The sequence below is a fragment of the Prinia subflava genome, chromosome 7 (assembly GCF_021018805.1).
Source record: "Prinia subflava isolate CZ2003 ecotype Zambia chromosome 7, Cam_Psub_1.2, whole genome shotgun sequence".
Taxonomy (NCBI): Eukaryota; Metazoa; Chordata; class Aves; order Passeriformes; family Cisticolidae; genus Prinia; species Prinia subflava.
Genome location: NC_086253.1, coordinates 26223607 through 26248100, shown reverse-complemented (window position 1 = coordinate 26248100; position 24494 = coordinate 26223607). Strand labels below are relative to the sequence as shown.

The following is a 24494-nucleotide window of genomic DNA, read 5'->3' as shown; positions in this document are numbered from 1 at the left end:
TTACATTTGTCATGAACTGTGTAGTCTTCTAAATACCATGCAAGTAGTGCTGTCATTATTGGCCAGCCACAGTTGGTGTCAGCACATGCAGTTAGAAACTTAGTTCCTTTTCAAGCCTCAAAGCTTGGTAGTATTTGAATGACTGCAGATCTGAATGTAGCTATGACACAGTTGTCTCACCTCCTTACAGGCTGCTCTTTTAAAGATATGGATTTATGTATAAACATGTTTTTATTGCTGTCCATCAGCTTGTAAGCCAGCATATCTGTTACTTTGCTGACAGACTGTGGATATTTTCCATGTCTTCCTACACAAATACAAAACCTACTATTTAATTTTTACCCCACAAAGGTGTAGGAAATGCTGTTTCAACATTGTATAAACCATGGAAGCAGATGGAGATGTGAGACTTTGTAATAGGGAAAGCAGATGTTATTTAAAATGTGAACTGAGGGGAGCAAAGCATATGTATCCAAGAGGTCTACCCAGCACCCAGGCACTAGGATGGGGGGGCTCAAGGTGTGTGTCCAGCAAAAAGGCACCACAATGCTTGTGTCAAGCTATTACATCTGTAATCGATGGTCATGGTATGGGAGCCAAGAGTGCCAGGTGTAACATTCTCCACTTGTCCTGGGCTCCTTTTCAGTTGGCGACAGATTTTGGAGCAGTGTTTTTGGAGTTGTCACTGTTCAGTGTGCCCATCCTGTCCCACTTCTGTGAGTCATTACATGGTTCTTTGTCTCCAGATCTGGGTGTGTTGTGAAGCTGTGGTGGATGCAGGGGGATCTCTGTACCCACTCAGCCGGGTGTTGTTCATGCAGGCCATGCTCAAAGCCCCACGTTCCCTGGTGCCTCCACAGCCAGAGCTCCCTGTTCATACCAGTCTCAGCCCCTCAGTTACAGTTCTTAATGCTTTTTAGAGCTTGAAAGAATGTATTGAAACCAGACAAAGGTTCCTACTTAAAATGAAAGTTGAGGAAGGTAGGAGAAAAAAAGGTGGGTTTTTTTCCCTTATGATACCAATACAAGCAGCTCAAATCTTTTAAATGACCAATTTAGCCATGTATTTTGGAGTTCCATGGACGAGCATATGACAACCTATTTTTATTTCAGATGTGACTAGTCTCCTCCCATGAATCTGACAAAGAAGCTGTTAACTCTGAAACTTTGGTGTGTTTATGGTGGCTAAGAATAGCTCTGCATGGCACTGGGTATTGTCTTCTTATAGAAGTCCAGTTTGAGTGCTGGCTGTCTGCATGCTGAGTGGGGTTTTTTTGCCAGGTTTGTGCTGTGCCCTTGTGCTTCATCTGAGGACTTAAAGCCCTAAAGGCTGTCATCTGTTTCCCTAAGGAATTGCACAACTTGGGATTCTTCCTAATTTAGTTTACGTTTAATTGCAGTAAGGACAGATAAATTTAGTCGGAAAGTCTGATTAGAAATACAAGTGTCTCATGCTTATTCTTAAAAAAAAAATGCTAACTAGGGTATGACGTGAACTCAGCACTACCTTTTGCTGTTGAAGATTTTAAAAGCACTGAGAAATCTCAAAAAACAATACCCACACTAACCAACACATGCAAAGCTGATTTGGATAAGTATCCTAGTGAACAATCCTAAATTTTCTATATATTTGTTAATTTTTGTATTCATCAAACTTTTTTTCCAAAGAAAATAGATATCCCAGACTATCAATAAATTAAGCAGCTGACACCACTGTTTTTCTGTAGAATTTGGTGAATGAAAGGACTTGGCTCAGAAGAGTACAATTGATAAACAGAAAAAACACAGACAACTAACTACACCTAATTTAAAAACAGACCTTAAAATAGCATTATAAGATATGTGTATGCCTCCACAAGGAAATTTATGCTGTAGTTAAAAAGTAGTCAGTCTCTCCTATGTACTAATAACTCTTTGGTAATAGTTACTGGGAACTGAAACCCACTGGAGTTGAATTTTAGAAGAGCTGATCTCCTGAGTGCAAAAAATTTCATTCAGGGAAATGAGCAGATAATTTTTTTTACAGTTAAATTTAGGTAGTTACTGGGATGTAAAAATAAAAGGGGTTTTTTAATTCCTCAGCAAAATTACTGTAAGAATATGGTTTTGAAAATGTTGGTTTCACTTTTTGTGTTTTTCTGCCTATGTTTCTTTCTGACATGTTTGTGTTAAATGTGGCAGATTGAGTTAGTCTAGTTTATTTTCCTTCTCAGCTCATATGTTCATATGGAGGATTACCAGGCAAAACTGACAGAATCGGAGCACAGAACAGTTGTTCTTTTCTGAAATTGATATTTAAGGCATGAGACATTTTCTATCCCCGATTTGTGTATGCTTGAGCATATTCCAGTGCTTGATTGTATTTGTTTGTTTATTCTCTTCTTTGCTTTTTTAAGTCCTTGTGTATATATACCTAACACTTCAACTTTCAAAACATACCTTGGTATCAGAAATACTATTACGATATTTCTGAGCACTTCACTAGACAATTATTTACAAAGGTGTGAACGTGCTCTTTAAGTGGACCCAGTCTGGGATATTGTATTGGTTTGGGGGTGGGTTTGTTTGTTTGTGTGTTTTAAATGATACATTATTTGAAGTTCTTGGTTACTTTATAACTGATGTTTCAGAGTCCTTTTCCAAAATAGTCTTTTAGAGCAAAACTGCCAGCATTCATTTCTTTCTTGCATTTACTCAGGAAAGGTATCAATTTGACATTAATGAGGATAATTGAGGATAATGAGGAAAAGTATTTTCCTCTTTGAACTGGGAGCTGCAATTGTCCTCTTCTCACAAGGGAAGAATAAGCAAGCAGCGAAGGGAGAGAAGGTTAAACAAACTACCTCGGGTTGTGCTCTGCAAGAGATGTCTTAGCAAAAGCTGCTGGCTTCTGACACAATCTATTTGGAAATAAGATTAAGCATAAATTCATTGAGCACTTTGACATTGTTTTTTCTTCAAGTACAGTGGACCAATAGAGTTTTTTATATCCCTAAGTCTGCAAACTGAGGATGTGAAGTTTTGTTTTTCCAGAGAACTGTGGATTAGGAAAGATAAGGTCTTTAAGTTTCTGTTTGCTGGTTAACAAAGACATGCCTGTGGTCACTTTGACCTTGCTACAAGATGCATTTTTCTGTGTGGTGTATACATACCTTTTAATGTATTGGAAGGAAGTAAAACATCATCACAGGTGATATGTTTGCAGTGAAGTCTGTGCAGCCGGTATTTATGTGTATTCCTTTGCCGCTACATCCTTGCCTTAGCTTTAGATTTGAAGTGCTACTTCTTAAAACTTTAAATTTAGTTTGTATTTCTCTTTCTCTTCATGTAGTTAGCATACCATGGAAATGAATTCTTTATTCAGAGTAGGTTCACTCTCATCATTGCTGTGGAAATGTGTGCTTCCTTAACTCACAGAACAGTGTATAAGGAAATCTGGAATAAGCACTAGTGAATAAAATTCTCTTTCCTTCTCTTCCTACTCTTTCACTCCCCAGGCCTGACTAGTGTATCTTTCCACTGCTGCCTTTGCCTCCCTTCTGCTTTTTAGTTTAACATCATTTAGCCAAGCATTGATATAATTTTATTGCTTTTGTTAGCTCATGCTTAACACAGGATTCAGAGCATCAGTGTGTTTCCAGCCTGGTGCAGCCTTCAATTTGATGGCAAAAATTGGTTTCTCTCTTAGCAATAAATGTTCTCTTCTCTGCCCCACTTCCCTCACCCCATGGGCTGAGCAGGACATACTTTCTGTGCCAGTCAGAAAGGTCATGAGTGCATGCAAATTTACCAGCGCGCCCTTCCCTGTTGCTTGAAAAGTTGACTCTCAGTATGTGGTTCTCAAATCAGCCAGGAGAGGGAATGATGAAAAACCAAACTGCCCTCTGCAAACTTAAATTTGCTCTGTAGGAATCTACATCCCCCTTGGAAACTTCTTCTAAATAATAAAAAACTCCAGAAGATAGAACTGAAGGAGAAATAACACCGATGAGTTATGGCCTCTCAGCCATTGTTACATGAATGCACATACCATCTAAAACCACTGTAACTGACTAATATTGTGATGACCCTCAACTTACAGGCCCCCATGAAAAGCAGGGAATACTACTGGCTCAGGCTTAGTGGGGGCTCTTCTACATTTTCCGAAGTGCAGGTGGATCAGAAGACCTGACAGAACAAGCCAATGTTATGCAATTCTGTCTTTGCTCTCCATATTCAGTGGGAAGTTGATGTCTTTGTTCCTGTTACAGAAATGAAGTTAAATAAAAAACAAGCATTAGATACTGCCCTTTAAAATTAATACTGCAAGCTTTTTTTTTTTTTTTTTTTTTTTTTGGCAAGTTAATCATACTGAAATAGAATTGCTTCTGTGTTTGTATCGCTAATGAAAGTATGACTTGCAATGCTGTAGAAGCCTAGAAGCCTAATGCTAATGAGAATAGGAATTAAAGAAACAAATTTTGGGAGGGTTTTATGCTTCTGTGGTTATTCTTTTGAGGGAACAAAATTTGTATGTGAGTGAATATTGATAGTTGTATATGCTCCTTGTAAAAGTTCAGTGTTTTGAAGGAAGCTGAGATACCAGGATGGATACCTAAGTTCTTTGCTTCTGCTGTGCAAAGTGGTTCAACAGCTAAGGGCGTGTGAAGTCTTTGCAAGGTCCACTGCGAGACTGTAGGTACCAGATGTGTGCTTGGGGCGGTATTGTTTCTCTGAGAAGTTTGCAACTTGATTACAGAACTGTTTTTGAGCAGAAATTCAAAGTCTAAATTGCTTTATTATATGTGCAGCTTAAAATTGAATTGAAGGCTACAGTTGTATAAAATGAACCTTTACGTTCCTCCCATTATCCTGCTTCCAAATGTGATGGATTATGTTTAGATTATGGACAGATGAGACTTATCCTTTACATTATTTGAAGCTGATCTTGCATGAGAGCAGCCTTCTGACAATGAAACAAAGCATGTCAAATAAATTATTCGTTTGGAAGTATGCTATTAATTAAATCTCACTTCTTTCTAAGTAAGGGTTTCTGTGAAATTCAAAATATTTTTTAAGTGAAGTATTTTATCTGAAGAGGTTTTCTGTTCTGGCAGTTGTTCTAGAAAAGGAATTACATAAACTATATTTTTAATGATCTGACACTTTAATGGCCAGGATATCCTGATGGCATGCCGTAATCAAGAGTGACTGGGCAGGACTTGAGACAATTGAGTTCAAACTGATTTCCTCTTCCCCCTCCAGTTTTTGTTTTCTATCACATTGTTTTCCACTGTGTATGATTTGCTCTTTTGGCATCTTGTGCTATCAAAATTATTTTTTAATTTTTCTTGTTTTCCTGCCTGATAATAATCTACATGCATGGTCTACCATACAAGGCTCTGTAAAATGAGTCACAAAATGAGTTGTACTTCTTGGATATGCATGTAGAAATTTCAGCCAGTATTTCTCATCTATTCCTAGCTGTTGTATTGTTGAGAATTTTTTAATATGTATGTAAAATTTATCTTATATTCATCTTCATGATTTAAAAAAAATAATATTTAATTTTAGAATTCTTGTTTGCCGTGGTAGTTGCCTGTGCCATACATGGGACATTCTGTCCTGCTCTCAGACACTACATTAGAATTACACAGCACTAGAGATCAGAAGATCTTTAGCAGTATCTTTGGAGCTGTAACTTCTAGCAGCCTTTGATGCTGTCAAATCCAACATTCTCAGTGGACAGAGGGAGCCCAGTAACAACTAACAGTCTATTTCTGACTACTGCCCTGGGTATCCTCACACTATCCTTTGTGTCAGATCTGATCTCTTTTTCAACCATTAAATATCTTAATAAAAGTATTTGGGTGTTCTATTCCAGTAAATAAAAAATACTCAACCATCTGATTTAGGCGATTGTACATTGTTTATGTGGCTGTTGTTTGTCCTGTTCAGTCACAGCTCTGTAGAGAAGCAGGTGCTCTTCTACGTATGAGGATAGAGCTTTAGAAAGAATGTTTAGTGGAGTTGCCGCTTCTCACCTATGTATAGAGACAAGAGGAATGACTGCCACAGTCCATAATGGCTAAGCCAGTAAGATTTACTTGGAGAAATTCATGGCCCAGTTTCTCTCTTCTCATGTGTGTCAATGTACACAAAGTAAGTATTTAAAAATAATTTCCCTGATTTTGTCTGTAATCCATTTTTTCTTTCTATTTGCTCTAGAGTGTCAGGAAAGAAATCCTATACTTACTTCATTTTTGACTTTTCAAAGTAGGGAAGGGACTACAAGAGATGAAGTCTTATACAGGAATCAGAGTATTTGCTGCTTAGAGTTTGCTCAGCCATTAAAGCAGCTAGACAGGAAGAATGCCTTGTTCTCTTCATAATGCTTGCTCAAAGAGCATCTGAATGTTAGTATAAAAAGTGAATAAGGAGCAATGTGGCAGAGAATATAGCAAAAGGTTTCCAGAGGATTATGGTAATGGGGAGTTTAGAAGGGAAAAAGACCTTTCAAGGACTTTTTTGTGTTTGACACATGGGGAATTAACTTCATACATCCCAGACAATGGTTATAGGTGTGGAAAAGATTCACAGGTGCTGGAGAATGTTTTTCTAAACTGAAATATTTGTGGTTTGTTTTTTTGTTTGGGTTGGGTTTTTTTCTTTTAATTATAAAAACATCATTTTTAGGTTTGATACAATATTACTTCTCTTTTGCTTTTTTTTTCTTGTGGGAGACTGATTGTATTTCTGGAAATTTATGCCAAATGAAAATCTAAAAACCACATTTTAAGAATGAAAGTACCAGAGATATTAACAGCAGTGGAGAAGAAGACTACTGAATCTCTGGAAGGACTAAATTATAAGGCAAAGCTCAAAATCTGAGGATCATCTGTAGCAGCAGGGCTTCTAAGGGATTGTAATCTGGCCCAGATACCTAGAAAATCAGATATTGCCAGACAAGGTTTTATGCCCTAGAATTTCTGCTGTCTTTGTGTTGGCAAGAAGTAATGTTTATATTACCATTCTTGCCTGTGTTTTCAGAGGACTTGAAAGCAGAAAACAAGCTTCATGTGAGTACCTGTAACTAGACAAATTTACAGCTGCTCTCTCAGTTAACTTTCCCTAAAGAAAGGATATTCATCTTTGCTGGAGGTAAAAAATAATCTTTACAATAATACTTAGATGATTTCTGTGAAGATTTTGTTCTGTAGGGATGTTTTTAGTCCAAATGAAAGCTCAGCTGTCATAGCACCAGTTTCCACATTAAATTCAAAAATACTTCTTGTATTCTCTCCCAGGTTATCCTTCGTGTTACAGCCATATTGGTTAATTAACTACTTGTTGGAATGAATTTATCTTCTGTTTATTGATGCAGCATTCATTTATGTTTCTTTGTCCTAGAGTTTGGCTGAAATTAAATATATGTGAAACTCTTCAGATAAGTTTTTAATAGGGAAGTGTTTCTGCTGCAGAAGTAAAATGTAAGTTCCGATTTAGATGTGCAGAGGAAGTCATCAATACACATAAAACTTCCTCTCACTGAAAGGCTTGACTTGGCTTTGCAAACTTTACACTGAACTGTACCAGTGAATGAAGGCACTTGTAAGCCTGTTTCTACTTCACAGGTAGATAGTCCATTCATTTTATCATCATGTGACATATCATAAATGCATGACAGAAGTACCAGCTACTATTGCTGTTATTTAATTATTTCCATAAAAGTCACTTAAAATGAGTAAAGAATTCAGAGAGGTGAGGTAAGAATTTGTGCTCTGGGCTTAGTCCATGTGAGCTGTTAATGAGGTAATAGTTTGTCTTTGCCCTTTGTGTAATTGGACACATGTATGAAGACAAAATATTTGTTAAACATCTTCCAAAGAAAATTTTTTCTCTCTGTACACAGAGAAAGAAGAGACAATTCCATAGCTGGTATTGCTGCATGAATTAGTTGTGTAGTCTGTAATGAAAATAATACAAAGTTTGTGCATCAAGAACTATTTATCAAGACTAAGGTATATAGGGGAGAAAGAGCAGATTTCTTTTCCTGATCATGTATATTCTAATGTATTCAAATTGATTTCAGTTTCTACTGCTGTGTTTGTATTTGTAGTGTTACTAATCAGTTCATGTGTATTAAGTAAAGGAATATCTAGATATCACACTGCATGAAAATGTGTGGTCAGTGGCCCTTAATAGACAGTTAATTTCACTGTCAAAGACTCTGAATTTTGTTCATGTTATTTAGGTTGTCTTGTAAAAAGTGACATTACTCTGATGTCAGGAGGCTGCTGTGTCTGTCCCTTGGCATTGAGTGTTTCATACCACTGTCAAGATTAATATTCTTATTATGTATGGGGTTTTTAAGGGCCTCGTAAGAATGCCTCACAAAAAGGGCATCTAGCAGAAGCTCGATTTCTTGGTCTGTCTAAACATATTATTGAGACTAATTTACATAACTAAGAAAATCAGAATAGCATTTGTATGAAAACAGATGTGCTTAAAATGAGCATATATTTTATGAGTTTGAATTTTTTTTCTTTTATTGTATCTAGTAGCACAGTTTAAGATTAGTACCATCTTGGTGGTAAGTGTTAATTAAATAAATGAGAAAATCTGGATAAATGCAGCATAATGCAGAAGTGTCCACTAATTCTGCAGAGGCTGCTGAGTCCAGCACTTGTGTGATGCTGGTGAACCAAGGAACCAGCCACATGTGCCACAGTGCTGGCTGTGCATGACATCAGCAGGGATTCAGTACAGCTGGAGCAAGTAAGGCAGGTATAAATCCAGCTTCCAGACAGGCTTCATGCACTGTCAATAGTGCTACATAGTTTGAACAAAAACCAGTGAAGTAGACCTGGTTGTCTGCTGTGTCATCACATGCTTCAGCAACCCAGGTAGGCTGCATCCTCCCATCACTACTGTGAAAGCAAATCCAAGAGATTTAAGTGAAGAACGGCTCTTTCTTTGTATTTGTTTATAGGTTGGAGGCTAAGATCTGGAATGTGCACCTGTTTTTACAGCAGTGTACATTGAATTTTTTTGTGTTCATAAAGCTATTCACTGTTCCTATTATTCAAGTCACAAGACTTTCTTTTCCACTGGTAGGAGCAAGCAGACTTTGGAAATGCTGGAAACCAGATGATCAACAGGAGTTTTAGAATTGTGAAATGATGCTAAATTAATTGAAGATGTTGCTCTGAAAACCAGGATTCTGATCAGTTACATGGGAAACCTAAGTTTAACATTTGGGCTCTATTCATAATTTTTTGGGATGATTGTGGATAGATTGCCATCTCTTTTGAGCATTGATGTCCTTTTTAGGAAAAAAAAATTCTTTTGATAAAATAGCTAAAGATTTGTTGTTATGAAACACTGAAACACTCTTAACAATTACAGACAAGTTTCCATGTATATTAATATCATTTCAGTGAGGCAGGATAAATGTTCTAGATGTTATCATAGTAGAAGGCAAGGAGCCTAATTAAAATTCCTTTAAGTAACCAGACATAGTATTTTTAGTCTTTGGAAATTTCTGTATTGTCAGTTGGACATGCAAACCCTATTCTGCAACAAGTGTCACGGGAAATATAAAGTACCTGTGAAAATACATGTGCTGCAAAAATAACAGTAAAAAGCTTAATTGCTAAATGTGAGCTGTGTAAAATTATCTACTACTTTAGCAATTGATTAAAAATAGCAACCAACAATATAATCTTGATGAAAACTGCAGAGGGCCCTCAAGGTTGTGTTAAGCATGCTTATTTTATAGTTGGGTACCTTATTTTAAAAAGATATAAAGTCATTTCAGATGTGTTTTCTGGTATCTGGAATGATGGAAGTTTACTTCAGTCCAACCATTCCAACCTCCTGAGGCACAGCAGCAACTGAACCCAAATTTCAGTTAAAGCAAAAACCATGAAAAGCTCAAGGGAAAAGCACATATGAAGTGCCAACGCTTGGCTAAGTGTAAAGTAGTACCCAAAGAAAAGTCTGAAAGCTAAAAATCATCAATTTATATTAGCCATGAAGTAAAATGGACTCATCAACAGTCACTGGCTGGGGTGCATTGGTTACCTTTCCATACCTGCTTTGTAAGTTTGAGCCCTGAAAAGTCTCATTGGTAAATAGGGTGCTAATTTATATCCTTGAATACTTGATGCATTTTGGGCTACGTGGAGGGAAACAGGACGATAAAATAGTAGCATTCTTTACTATCAACTTGGGTATTAAATAACCTTTCCTAGTCTAGACTTGTTAAACTTGTGTTTAACATGAAACAACCTTGTTTCTCATTTAGCATACATCAGGGCGTGTTGCCTTTTGACCTAGGAGTGTGTTGTCTGTCTAATTATCCTTTGTATTGTTTTACTGTTCCTTGCAACTATCCAAACAATTTGGTGTGGCCCTAGCAACCAAACAATACTGTTTAACAAAGATTTCCTTACTGCATTGCTCCCAGATTTCCCACGTACCAGTAGCTCACATCAGAGCAAACAAACAGGATATTGTTTCAAGTGAATAATGTTCACTGTTTTCAAGCAATTTATGAAAGTAGTTTTTGAGTTTTGAACTGTTGCAAGTTGTATGGTTTCTGGTTCCAGATCTCATCTGAAGTTCTGTAGAATGCTTAGTGCTTTGAAGCTTCCAGACTATGTTTGAGACTTACATTTTCTCTGGCAGCTAAGAGTAAAGAATGCCTTATGCTTTGATGGCAAAGAATAGCAGAAAAAAATTATTTAATTCTGTCCTGCAATGACATATTTTTTCCATTAAGCATATTTAAAATCCATATAGATCCTTCCTGCAATGTTATTGATTGCAAATTCATGAGTAAATGAATCCCATGGAACATAATTATACCAGATAATAATGTTGTTTGACCTAGTTAGGAAATCTGAGAAGAGATTTTAACTTTTCTTTAACAAACTCTTATATATTTTCTTACTAAACAGTTGAGCTCCCTCTCTATTTTGGCTTCTGCATGTTTGTTTTCTGTATGTATTTAACTAAATTACTAGTTTAGCAAAGCAGATAAAACCCTGAACATTGTCATGTGCAAGACAAGAGTCTTATGCTAATGTCAGCCATTAGTGGTGTCATGAATTAGAGTCCTCAGCAAGTTCATGGATGAAAATAAATCCTAGTAATTTTTTCTGCCTTTTACATACTCTTACATTTTAGTGAAACTAATGTAATTGTAATACTCTCCTGGCAGTGTTTATAATTGCTTCAGTTTGACAGTTTTCCCCTGTTTTTGGTGGGATGAGTTCATTGCTACCTGGAGAGTTTGTGCATGTGAACACAGAGATTAGTAACATGAGTGACTCTAGGAGAGCCTTGTCTCTGCTTTGCTGATGAAAGAGTAAAAATGCAAACCCTGCCCCTGACTCTGTGTACTGGCACACACCTGTGTGTGACGTGTGCCTTGGACAAATGATTGTGTCAAAATTAACCTGGGAAAAAATTAACATGCCTGCTGCTTTTCCAGTTCAGTTCTTTGCACAGCTGACTCTGTTGTGTTTGCTTGCACAGGAAGTGAGAGCTGGCTGGAAGGGATTGCATTCCTTGACAGTACTGCAGCATGTGCCATCCAAAGGGGGCTGTGTGAAGCTGTAGGGAGTGGGGTCCTTGGTAACGCTGGTGGATATGAGGCTGTCCTGGCACCACATTTCCTTGGCTGCACAGTCATGAACCTCAGCCTTGTACTTGAATTTCTGCAGCACTTACAGGACTCAGTCTGGTTATAGTCCAGTTGCTTCTTTTTTTCTTGCCAGCGTTAGATTTTTGCCCAGTTTATCCATTTCCTATGGTTTTGCTTGAGCCTGAGGAGGGAGTTTACTTGGGTTTAGATCAGTGTAGAGAGCCTTGTAGTTTCATCCTTAGTAAGGGAAGCTGTTTTACAGCTTTGAAAGTTAACACACCAAGGTGATCCCTTACCGAGGATTGAATTGCTAACACAAAGTAAAGATAGTACTTTAAAGATGATCAGCTCTAAATGTTTCCTGATTCTGAAGTGATTGGGGCTTTTTGAATGTGATCTTTTAAAATCTGAAGACAGAAATGTATTATGTAAACACACTATTAAGAATTGTCTACGTAAGGCAAATCTAAATGTAGTTTGGGACTAAGGAGCACAGTGGTCTTTCTTAGTTTTCTCAGAGAGCAAAAAGATCTGATGGAGTACCAGCTCCTCACTCTTCAGTAGAACTGGACCTGAGCTCTGGCATGTTCACTTCAGTCCAGATCATACAACAGTTGTAGCATATCCAGTAGGTAAGTCCAGAATGAGCTGAAGCTGCTGCTTTGCTAGATTTCTTCTGACAAGACACAAGTAATAATACTCAAAAGGAGATTTGAACACTCTCCTTTCTTTCCAGCCTGTTAGTGTCATATGTCTTTTAAAATAAGACAGTCCAACTTGTCTGTTGATTAGAACAAGGCTTTAGCTTTCTTTAGAACTCTCATATTTAGGATAAAAGCAACTGCATATATTAGAAATATGTGGTATCTGTAATGGGTCCTTAGCTACTCAAATTTCTATTTTGTTTATCTGATGGAGATGAAAAGAAAGTTGTTCAAAACATGTATGTTACAGCATTCTTCTGTTTTGCCTATCCCATAATGTATTTATTCCTTCTTTTCACCTCTTCTCAAACCTCTGATCTCTTGTTCTTGACACATAATTCATCTCTCTCATTTTCTGGGCCACCTTTGGAAACATCGGGGCTTAAGGATGGCAAGAGTATGGATGCTGGAGAACACAGGCATTGTAAAGACTTGAAATATTTGTTGAAGTCCCTGAAATGTATATGTTTCTGTACTGAAGGATGAGCCAATCATCAGATGTGGGATGAGAATGAGTTTTGGGTTGTCATCTTCCTTTAGCAGCCTGTGCTTTGTTCTTTTTTTAAATGCTTTTGTGTAGTTATATGTAGTGAGCTTCTACCATAGGGATCTGGATAATAGCAGTGTCTGTGATGTCCCATTGTCTCTGCTGTGTGGAATATGCTCTATTCTGTTTTTAGGGCCTCTGTTACTGAGATCAAAGTGCTGGATTGAAGTGTTAGACTATGTTTAGAAATGTTTTATGACATGTGCAGTGTGTGCCTGTTATTCTGGCGTTAGCCCTGGTTCCCGAGAACTCAGTTTATGACCTTGTGCAAGTCTTTCCAGCCTCAAGAAAGGATACTGCAATTTATGTACAGGAAAAAATACACATGACTCCAGCTAAACAGCAACTTGGGACAATAGCACAGAGATTAAAAACAGGTTGTGTAGTACTCACAACCTTATGCAAGGTAACCTTCCTTTTGGATTAGAAGCTAAGGTATTTGGGGGCATTCAGTGTTCACTCCTGCAGAATTGCTCACTTCACTGATGCATTTGATAAGTGATAGATTTCAATGGACGTTGTGGGAGTCTGCGTTATATTACGTAAAATGTCACTTTCTGAATTGATAGAAGATATAATTAATGGCCAAGACTTAACTTGAGAAGATGTGATGTACAAAGATTTGGTCTCCATGTTTGCTCTCATGTTTTTTCATAAATGAGTTGGAAAAAACACTTGAGTAAAAGTTGCAGATAATATTTAGCTATTAGAGTTTGCACATGTTAAAACTGAGAACGTGTAAAAAAATTTTCAGGTTCAGTAAAATAAACCAAATGAGTCTCCTCACACTTTACCTGCAAAAAGCCTTAAAAAAGATTAACTAAACAAGTCACGAAATGTAACAAAATTAAACAGATGGGAACTAGGCTACCTGCATGACTGTCTTAGGAAAGTAAAATCTTAATAAGTAAGACTTGTTAATATCAATTCCTAATATCAATTGATAAACAGCGTCTGCAGTCATGGAATCCGCTAGGGAAATACCAGACCTCCCTTGGTACATCTGGGTCATCATTAAGAGGTGTGTCATGGTTGCGGGGGAGGTGAATTTTTCCAGGGAGATGTAGGCAGTCCAATCAGTGAGCTGGACTTCTCTTGCATAATGTCAGCCATGGACTGAACTTAAGTCTCTTTTGAACATAAACTGCATTTTGGGTGGATGCAGCTGCCCTGCTTTTGCTACAGTGACTGGCACTTGAAGAGTGGAGCGAGCAGAGAAAAGAGGGGGAGGGTGAGGTGGCGCCCTCTGCCCTCAGGGGAGACCTGCTCCTGGAACCCTGGCCCCTGGGTAAAAAGGGGGAGAGCTCGGCATGCAGCATCCTTAAAAAGCCCTGTATGTAGTTTTGGCCTATGAGACAGTGGTGAGAGCGCTGAACATAGGAAAAAGAGAGTGTCACCCTGGCAGACTTCTCCAGGCGGTGCCACGGGTGACATGGGAACACATAAGGAGTAGACCTGTGTGTTCTAGAGAACAGTCTGTGGTGCGAGAGAGACTCCTCTCTCCCTTGCTGAATTGAAGAGTAGTTTGTTTTTGAGTGGTGATTGTTTGATCTAAAACCCAAAGGTTGGTCTGTGAAGAGTGATGGGTGGGGAGGTAGAAACTGGGAGAAGAAATGTTCTAAGAAGTTTTTATTTCTGTCTCTGTGTGTGTTTAAGAGTATTTCTGTCCCTGTTCTTATGTAATTAATAAAGTTTTAGTGGGGTTTTTTTTTTGTTTTCAAGATTTAAGCCTGCTCTGCTCTGTTCCTGATCACATCCCACAGGAGTTGTTAGAGAAAAAACATATATTCATGGGTGCATTAACATCTGGCCAGTGCTAACCCATGACAGAGGTGTCAAGGGTTATTTGATACAGTGTGCACGACAAGAGTTGTAATTATTTACCCTGATTGTTTTGTGTATTAAACCTCTGTATGCGAGTTCTGAAACAAGATTTTCAGTACTGCAGTTCACATTGCTGGCAGCTTTCACAATAAATAAATGGTTTGGAGTGCTTAGGGAGAAAAATAAAATTAAAGGTGGATAACTATATATATATATGACAATTTTGGTATAAAAGCAAAAGCATTAATTCTTAGAAAATGAAGTTGATATATACAGTGTTACTTGTATTGATTAATAAATATTTCTTACAAGTTTTTAACGTGGGACTAGAAGATCAGTTAGCATGACATGTCTAAAAAGGGTTTGCATTCTTGTTAGGAAAATCAGCTTAGTGACAAAAAGTGCCAAGGAAGAATTTCTCTTGAAAGTATTTGGACATCAAATAGAAACGTGAATTTCATGGGCGATCTATAAAATGGAATTAAGCCATGCTTCTCCTAATATAGGGGGATAACCCTTTCCATTCAACCTTATACTTGAACTGAAGATACTGTATGTTAATCATGGTCATTGTAGAGCATTTTATCAGTAACAGAAGTGACCCACATTGTAAATCCTTGTGCAGCTTAAAAGTAGAAATTCCAACCTAACTAAAACAAACAAATTCTTGTTGTATGTTACAGCTAGTTGTTTCCTTCTGTTTTAGGGAATTTACTGTGTGGAAATGTGTGTGTGGTGAATGGGAAAATACAAACTGACTGGCACCGTGTTTAGAAGCTCTGCTTTATAGCTCTGTGTTTTTCTTGTTTTTTTACCCATAGCCTCCGCACCACCCAGCAGAGTAAATAAACGTAGAGTTTCTCCAAGTGTTGTTTCCACCTGGGAAAAGAGAGGCATCATCATGTCTAACATTACTATTGACCCAGATGTGAAACCGGGCGAGTATGTCATCAAAAGCCTCTTTGCTGAATTTGCTGTTCAAGCTGAAAAGAAAATTGAACTTGTAATGGCTGAACCTTTGGTGAGTCCTTTTTTTTCCTAGTATCTCTCAAAATGATCTTGGTTTTTTTTTCTGAAATAGGCTGATTTATCATATGAATGGTTACTGAAAAAAAGTACTCCCAGTTACTGTTGACTTTCAAAGAAAATACTTCAGGAATAAATAGGCTTCTGCAAACAGGATTGCTACCTGGTTTGTTTTATTGATTTGTGTCAAAACTGTTACCTAGTAGTTACTGGAAACAAGATCTCTTTCTTAGTGTATCGCTAAAGTCTGTGAAGTTACAAAAGGAAATAGGAACAACTAAAAGTGTTCCTTCATTAATACTGTGAAGTGTGTTTCCTGTCAGTGTTTCTTTGAAGTAATACTTGGACAATATACTTTGACAAAAAGATGCATTTGATTTGTTTTCTGAAGTAATGATAATAACAGCTGGAATAATATAGTAGTGTGCATATATTGCAGATTAGGCAAAAAGGCAAAATTCCATTAGTGATCCAGACCTCGTGGTCTTGAAACAAATGGATTTCTTTTAATTTGCAAATTTCTGGAAAAAAACCCCAAAAAACTCCAAAACCACAGCAAACAAAACCAACTTTTAAAAAATCCTGGGAATTCTCTGGGCAGGTGAGATGCTGTGGCTTGCAGAAGGGCAGCTCACAGAAAGCTTCTGTTGGCAGCTGCTGCTTGCTGAGGTGTTCATGTGTAGGACATGCATACGTTGTGAGACTTTGAGCCCCAGTTATGAAACTTCAGGAAAAAGATTTCATAGGAAACAGTCCAAAGACCACAGAAGCAGGGCTAAAACTGTTTTGCGGATTATGGAATCATCTTCAACTACAACCATTAGTAAATAAAAGGCTGAGGAAAATGAAATTTTCATTATACCTATGCTTTATATATATGTCTGTGTGCACCAGGCAAGTTTACAACTTAAGTATAACTTGTCTACTTGTTTTTAGACATCCAAAAAAGTCATGTGTTCAGGAGGGGTTTATAAGAAAGCACAGAATCTTCATAGCAAAAAGGGGCACACAAGTGATGAAGGGTACCTGGCTCAGAATGAGAGGAGAGCTGTAGTGGCAGCGGTGCTGTGGGTGGAAAGGCTGTGGTAGCTCCACTGTCCGTCTGTGTGCCGAATGCTGCTCCTCCAGCCCTGGTTCCACTCATCAGCTAAACAGACAGGGAGGGCAGTGCCTGGCCAGAGGGACAGACTGCCTGGAACTGAGAGGAGCTGAAGAGGGCCTTTCCTGCAGACACAGCTGATGTGCAGTCAAATCTAACCAGGATAATGGTAGCTAGGTAAATATAATAGCCCTGGACTTGTGCTGCCAAACTTGTCCCTAGATCAGATTAAATAAATCCTCTGTCATCAATCCCAGGTTGTGTCTCCTTGCCATGCTGTTGACTGTTAATTAAACAAATGTTTTTTAATCTGTTAATCATACAAAATTGAAACACGTCACTAGATTAAAAATTAGAAACCGCATGAAACTAATTAAATAATTCACTTTTCACAGAAGAGTGATTCCCACCTTTGTTGCCTGGTGAGGTTTTATGGTGATTACATGAAGTCTACCTTAGTCAAGATTTTTTACTGATAAGAATCTGAACTCAGTATTTTGTGTGCATAAAATTCTTTAGGATAAAGTGAGAAATTACAAATATTACTAAAGTAGTTGTCTATTTTAAACAGTTTTGTCTGGGTTCATTTGCTAAGCTGAATTCCTTTAAACAAAATGTATTTTAGTGGAACCAAATGTAATTTATATGTATAGCCAGCTTTTCTTATTTTATATTGGTGGGTGAAGAAGGACTGTATAGAAAACCAGTAAATTAAGAGAGGTGCCAAAAACTGGGTAAAAGTGAAACATTCTGAACCTGTATAACATAAAGAGGTAGAAAGGAATCCTTAGGTGTCCCACTGAAATGAAATACTCAAGTATTGAAGCAGCTTTTTTTATATATGTAGAATTTAAACACTGAACATTCAGTTCTAGTGTATGAAATTTAAAAAGAAAGATTAAAAGGCTGGAAGAGCACCAGAAAAGCACTGATTGTGATTGGATAAAAGGCTTTAATGGAAGAGTGGAAAGCCCTTTATTATTTTAGTGTGATTTGATTTTGTGGAATGACTTGGCTGCAAACAGAAGTGTGGAGAGTATATATAGGGTTACATAAATCTTTAATAAAGCTAGGCTGTTGGGTGAAGCTGTTTGAGAGAATTTAAAGCCAGATCAATAGAAATTAGGAACCAGACTTTTTAAAGCTTGAACATGCAAGCAGGGGAGCAAAAATTAATTAAACTATAATTTTTTTAAAAAATCACTGCAGATCAAGCCATGATCTGTGGGTGAGGGGTAGTATAATTTCTGCTAGATGTGCAGATTACATTTAAAAGTAACTGACTTGTGATTTCAAAAATTAACGGAATGGTTTCTCTGGCTGTGAATTTTACCTACTTTCTTCTTACTAATTTAATTAAGAGTTTCTGCTTGCAAAATTGTAATACCTCAGCAGTTTCAAAGTTACAGGCAGAGCTTATCAGCAAATGCATAAAATAAATGATTAAATGAAAGCAGCAAGTGTAATGTCAGGAAGGAAGATCATCCTTTTAGTAAATAATGAAATAAAACCACTTTTCTTTTTAACCAGTTATGCTAAATCTTTTGCAGCAGTACATAGTTATTAAGGAAAATGAGCCTAAGAATAGTCTTGTAGCTTAAAAAATACTCCTTCTCAGCTGAGAAGGATGACACTGAGGAATGACACCAGCCTTTCCCAAATCTGACATAAACTATATCCGTTAAAAAATAGATAAACTCAATTATTTTGTGTTTTGTCAAGCTGCATGTAAATATGGATGGTTAGAATTTAAGCAGAGAGTTTAACATAGTGCCACCAAGTTGATAAGCTGCTAACCTAATAAATTGTAGTTGTCTCATGTTGAAGTCAAAACTAACAAGAGTATTTGAGCCTGTTACCAACACAAGTGATTTTATTCTATTGTGGAAGTAGTAAATATGGCTCAGACTAGCACTGTACACTTTTGCAAGTTCTGCCTATGTGCTTTCAAAAGTTTGTCTGAAGTAAAATGTAGCACAGTACTCTGCTTGCCCCTGGGGCAAGGATGCAGGCAGTGCCCAGCCCTTGGGCTGCAGGAGGCAAGGCACCATCCCTTGTCTGACTTCTTCCCTGCAGCTTGGAGAAGAGCCAGAAGTTCTCTGGTTTGCTGTGCACACCTGAGGCACCCTGCTGAGGTGTGCCAGCCACAGAGGACGGTGCCAGGGAGTGCTGGAGAGAGGCCGATGGGTGGTACCTTTTTCCATGGGTGCAGTTGTTTGCACAGCACATCCACATCCTGATCCCTGCTGCCTGCCATATGTTGACATTTCTCCTTTACACAATGGATGCAAACTGCTCTTTGCTTAATGCAATAATGTTTTGGGTTTTTTAATTTCATTTGCAAATGATAAATGTAGACCTATTATTTTCATCTCTCTCTGAACTTCAGGAAGACAGGAAAATAAATCTTAAATTATTAATTCAGTTAGAGTTTCCAGACCTTTACTTTATGCCGTTGAATCATTTTTTTTAAATCATATGAGATGACTAGAGCCATGACAAAGCAGAGGTAGAAGAAGACATTAAAAGAAAATAAATTTTAAAGCCAAGCTAAATACAAATAATTCAAAGGCCTTGATAAACCTGTGATTGGGTTCAAGAGTATTATTTGGTTATGTCACCTTTGTTTGATCAGTGTTACATTAACTCTACAGTGTATTTACCTTTAACAGGTAAGATCCTTAGTGCTGAGGAAACATAATAGAGAGGGTTATGAACTTGTTAGGTCTTCATTCTTTCTGACCTTAAAATCTTAAACACTTGATATAGAGAAGTATCTAAATTAGTATGGATTATGAGAGGGCAGCTAAACTTTCAGAACTAGTTTGCTCTCTATAGACATGGTTTTTCAGCTTCTTTATCTGAAGAGTTACAGATTATTTCACTTCTCTTTGATTTGTCATTCTTTCCTTTAACAATTTTTGGGTTTAGACACATGCAATGGGTATAGTGAACCCAGGGTTTCTTCACCTGTGTAATACTTTTGTAGTATTATGGTGTAAACATGGTTTGTTGGGATGTTGTATCCTAAGGAGACTTAAGGAACCTGACTTTTCCCATCTTCTTACAGGAAAGGCACTTTTCCATCTTCTGAGGAAAGAGTTTTCTAGTTTTTCTCATTTAACTTAGTTAGCAATGATGCAGTGTTTGGATAGAGTGCAACATTTCTTTTATTTGTGCTTTATAGCAGAAATATCTGTAGCCTTATAGATAAGCTAGCAATTATTGTGCAGTTTATCTGAAAATATAATACAGATAACACAAATTCACCTAAAGCAGGTGTTTCCATGTGAAAAAAAAGGAGGGAGGAGGGCTAGCTAAAAGAAAACTCGGCTTTGCAAGTGCTCTCTGGAGCTTTTAGTGTATGATTCAAAATACCAATTCTCATAACAGTGTTTTGAACAGATTTAACATGTAAAATTACATAAATTCGAAAGAATCAAGAAAGTGAAACCTTTTCCCCCTTGCTTTTGAATAGACAGTGAAACAACATTAACTGTTAAAGTTGATCAAAAAGTAGAACTTTTTCAGAATAATCAATGCATTTTTCTGAAACCCCCTTCTTAAAATACTTTTTAATTTGGGCACTGGAAGTAAACATAAATGGTAGTATTTTCCTAGCTAGTTAAGTGGATTTCTTGGGTTATGGAAAGTGAAAATGACTTGTGAATTGGCATCTATATTATTTCAAATTATACTTTCAGAGTAGGCAAATGCCTTTTTTTGCCTGAGCAGTGTTGAATTCAAGTTTTCAGAGGCTGTAACAGTTTCCAGTTTTTAGCACCAAATACAGCTGCACTTATAGGGGAAAATGCCAGAAACTGTGCTGTATTTTCAAGATTACAATTAGGATAAGAAAAAATAAGTTGCCAGTTCAAACCTGGATTTGAGACATGCAATATGAGTTATCTGTTGAGCATATAGTGTCTCTTGCAGCCTTGCAAGTGTTAATCACCAAGCAGTGTTGACTTTCTCAATTTTGTCAGCAGCCTGACAGCATGGGTGTTGTCTCATACTAAACTACTGAGCAGTTACTTTGTGCTGAGTTACAACCTGTTGAGAGCAGAACTGGCTATCAGTATTGCTCACACCTCCTTTTACATGCCAAACCAGGCAAGTTAACTACTTGACTTACCTTGCTCCATAAAACTTCCTTGTTTGCTTACTGCAATCTGTGAGCTATTAACTCTTTACTTTAGGTACTTTTTTTACTTTCCTTGTGAAAGGTAGCATTTGGACTCATTTATCCTATTACCAAGTGAAGAGAAGTTTAAAATTTTTTAAAATAACAGAAAATGCCCATCAGATCTTTATATAATTTACTGCTTTGCAGTGTGCCCTTAAAGCTGTTACTGTGGCACTTGGGTTGCTGTAAATCATTGACCCTCAGAGCCAGTCCACAGGACTCAATGTTCTTTCTTATTTTCTTTTTTCCTCCCCTTTTTTTTTCTTCCTTGTTTTTTTCTTTCTTCTACCTTTTTTTTTTTTTTTTTAAACTTTCCAGGGTACCTGAGCAAGGTATAAAACTTGTATATCTAGTAAGTGTGTAATTTCATACTCTACACACTAATTAGTAAGAGTAGTTTACCATTAGAGTTTGTTTCTGTGATGCTTCAATCCTCACTAAATTATTTTGTTGGGAATATAATTTAATTTTGCTCTTAACAGAGCAGTATGTTATATGCTACTAGTAGCAATAAATATTGTAATAAGTAAAATTCTAGTAATACTGCTTTTTTTTTTGTCCTTTACAGTTATTTCAAATTAAAGGAAGTGATTATTCACATTCTCCTTTTACTGGAGTAGGTCTTCTAGCTGTGTTTCATTGCAGTTCAGGGAAAGAGCAGATTGGAAATGCATTGAAAGCTTGTCTCTGCCTTTGTGAAGACATTTTAAAAATCATTATTGTAACTTAGAATGATTGCCATATATGAACATGAATAGACCTTTTAATTGAGATGGGAATGGCTTTCCCTCTAAGCTACACTTGACACCCACCACCAGCTGGTCCCTGTTTGGCCTCTGATATCTTCTATTTGTCAGTCTTTAATATTACTACTGAATTAAGTTTTGGGAGTATTCTTCACGTCTCCAGAAATGTTTCTATCTGAAAAACCATGCAATATTTACATTAAAAATTATTTGTCTGTTCTGTAATATAACTGAGAAAGAAGGAATCTGTCTTTGATAATAGTTAATTACATTGTGAAATGCATGTTTCTTTTTTTTTACAGGAAAAGCTCTTGTCCAGATCTCTTCAAAGAGGTGAAGATCTTCAGTTTGATCAGGTAGGAGACATATAATTGAAGGTAACTTTTATTGGATTAAAGTGGGCTTTATTTTTGCAGAATAGTGGTGTCACTGTTGTAATAACTGAGAACATCTGCAACTGCATCTCTGTCGGAAGATTTAGATTCTGAGTGTTAGTTAGACTTTTATTTTCCATTGTAGAATATGATAGTAAGAAACTACTTGAATAGGTAATTATTTGAAGGTAGCAGTGAAAACCAGTGGAAGAAAGATGCTGAAATGCACTAGAGGACAAAAAGTCTTAGGTTATTTCTGTTATCACTTACTGTTGGAGTGTTTGGGGTTCTGTTTTTATAAACAAACAGTGTTCATTTTATTTCAGTAACACATCTTTTACTGAGGGCTCTTTGATTCTATGGCAGAAGGTGTAGAGTAGATTCAAAATGTTACAAAAGTGCTACTTTGTCCTTTGCTGAGAATATAGATAGACTGCTAGGCAATTCCATTTCACTTACTCTCAGTGAACTGTGTCTGGAATGACTCTCTGCTCAATTTATTCATATTTATTGTCTGTATTTCTAATTCTTCAATAGTGTAGGCACGTTTGTGTCCCATAACCACTTCCTTGCAATGGAGAGGCAGCATTCAGAGGAAGCCCCATTAATTGCCTGTTCCTGTTCTTGACTGTTCCTGAATAACATCTGCTGTATGAAGCTTAGTGTACTAAGCTGTACACGGAGAGGTTCTAAAAACAGGCTGAGTGAAGGGAAATAAGAAATAAAACACATAACTTTAAAAATTTGATAATATAGAAAGAAACTAGTTTTCCTGAAAATACAGTTCTTTCAAAAAAGTTGTTTTGATTGTGTGTCTATATTTATGTGTGTGACTTCTTATTTTGTTCTTTTGTTATTTGTAATCTACTCTGAAGTCGAGATCTGAACTTTAATGCAACTGAATAACTGTTTTAGACAGACCTGAATGACTGAGATTATGAACTTTGTTAGGGAATTTTGCACATTGTTTGGGAAAAGAAATTAAGATTGTGTCTCCCTGTTCATTGCTCGGTGTATAAAACCCTTATAATGAACAATTCTCCAGCAGTCTGGAGATTAGAGATTTAAAAAGTGATTGGCAAAGTGTGGGAATGAGGAGGATCCAGAGATCACAGCCATAGCATCCAGCAGAGAAGCTAGGGCTGTTGCTGGGCCAACCTTGTTCACCTAGAGATCTTTATGCAGCCAGGAATCTTAGTCTAAAAAGTGTCTTTGCCTGTACCGATATTGGGGTCTGAGCTGGTAAGTGTTGTACTTTGTGAATGAAGAGCATGCTTGGAACACAAGAGGGCTCTGGGACTAAAGTGGCATCTGTTTGAGAGTTATTCTCTGAGCTCTGTAAGTGATGAGAAAAGAGATGGAGGAGGAAGGCATGTAGTGTTGCCTGTCCCTCTAATGAAAAAGCAAATTGCATTTAATGGGATTATAAGTAATTTCTGTTGGAAACATAACCAGAGCAAGAGGGCAGTTATTGAAACAAGTGTGAAAAATCAATAGCTTTTAATTTTCAAACAGCAGAAATCTTCTGTCATTTGATATCTTAATTGGAACAATAATATAAATTTAGCTAGAAGGGACATTTTGGAAAAGGAGAAGGAAATCTGTAAGTTGGTACACTCATGAAGTATTAAAAATTTTAGCATTTTAGTACCAGCGCTTTCTCTTTATCATTCCTAGCACATCAGGAAGCTACTGGACAGGAGGTTTTTTATAGAGCATATATTGCATTTCTTAAAATATTTTTGCTTGTACAGCTTGAAACTGAAATAGCTTGTGTTTTTCTTTTTTGTTTGTTGTAGGAAACATACTTGGCAATTTCCTGCTCTTGTCCTAAGACACCAAAACTTTATAATCACACAGAAGCCTGTATTAACTTTCTCAGTGACTGAAAGCAGATGTATGTGAGGTTCAGCCTTGTTCATGATTAGGCATAGCTTGAGCTGTGTTTTCAGGATCAGGATTTTGGCCAAAGCTGGAATTTGTGCTGTAGCATCTTACTATAATTCTGCTTCTCTTTTTTTACCTCTCACTGTGGTGTTGGGTATGTTATGTGAAGCAATTAGCAATATGTTACAGCCTTTAAGACTTGAGCAGGATTTGCTGTTTCATTCCTGAAACTGGAACTGGAACTGGAGTATACATCATATCTATTGCAGCCCTGTTCTCCTGGGTATTATAGGATCACTCTTTGTCTGGACTGTTGCTTTCAATCTGGGCATAATGTAATGCTAAAATAAAAGAGTTTTCTTGTATAAGAAATACATTTTTCATATAAGAAACTCTTACTATAAGATGATTTTGAATTTAGTATCCAAGCAGTGTAGGAATTATTTTAAATGAAGAGTAGCTGATGTTC

General features: G+C 37.1%; 1 protein-coding gene across 15 annotated transcripts in view; it reads left to right on the top strand.

Moving 5' to 3' along the window:
• The window catches only part of FRYL (FRY like transcription coactivator), a 186651-nt gene that overhangs the window by 73302 nt on the left and 88855 nt on the right, over positions 1-24494 (top strand). For all 15 annotated transcript variants that reach the window (XR_010080958.1, XM_063401905.1, XM_063401906.1 and 12 more), the window contains 2 exons: positions 15529-15728; positions 22067-22120. Coding sequence is in view for 14 of the 15 variants with exons in the window: in XM_063401899.1 (XP_063257969.1) it covers positions 15529-15728; positions 22067-22120 (254 nt within the window). In the remaining variant the exon portion in view is untranslated. The remainder of the gene's footprint in view (positions 1-15528; positions 15729-22066; positions 22121-24494) is intronic.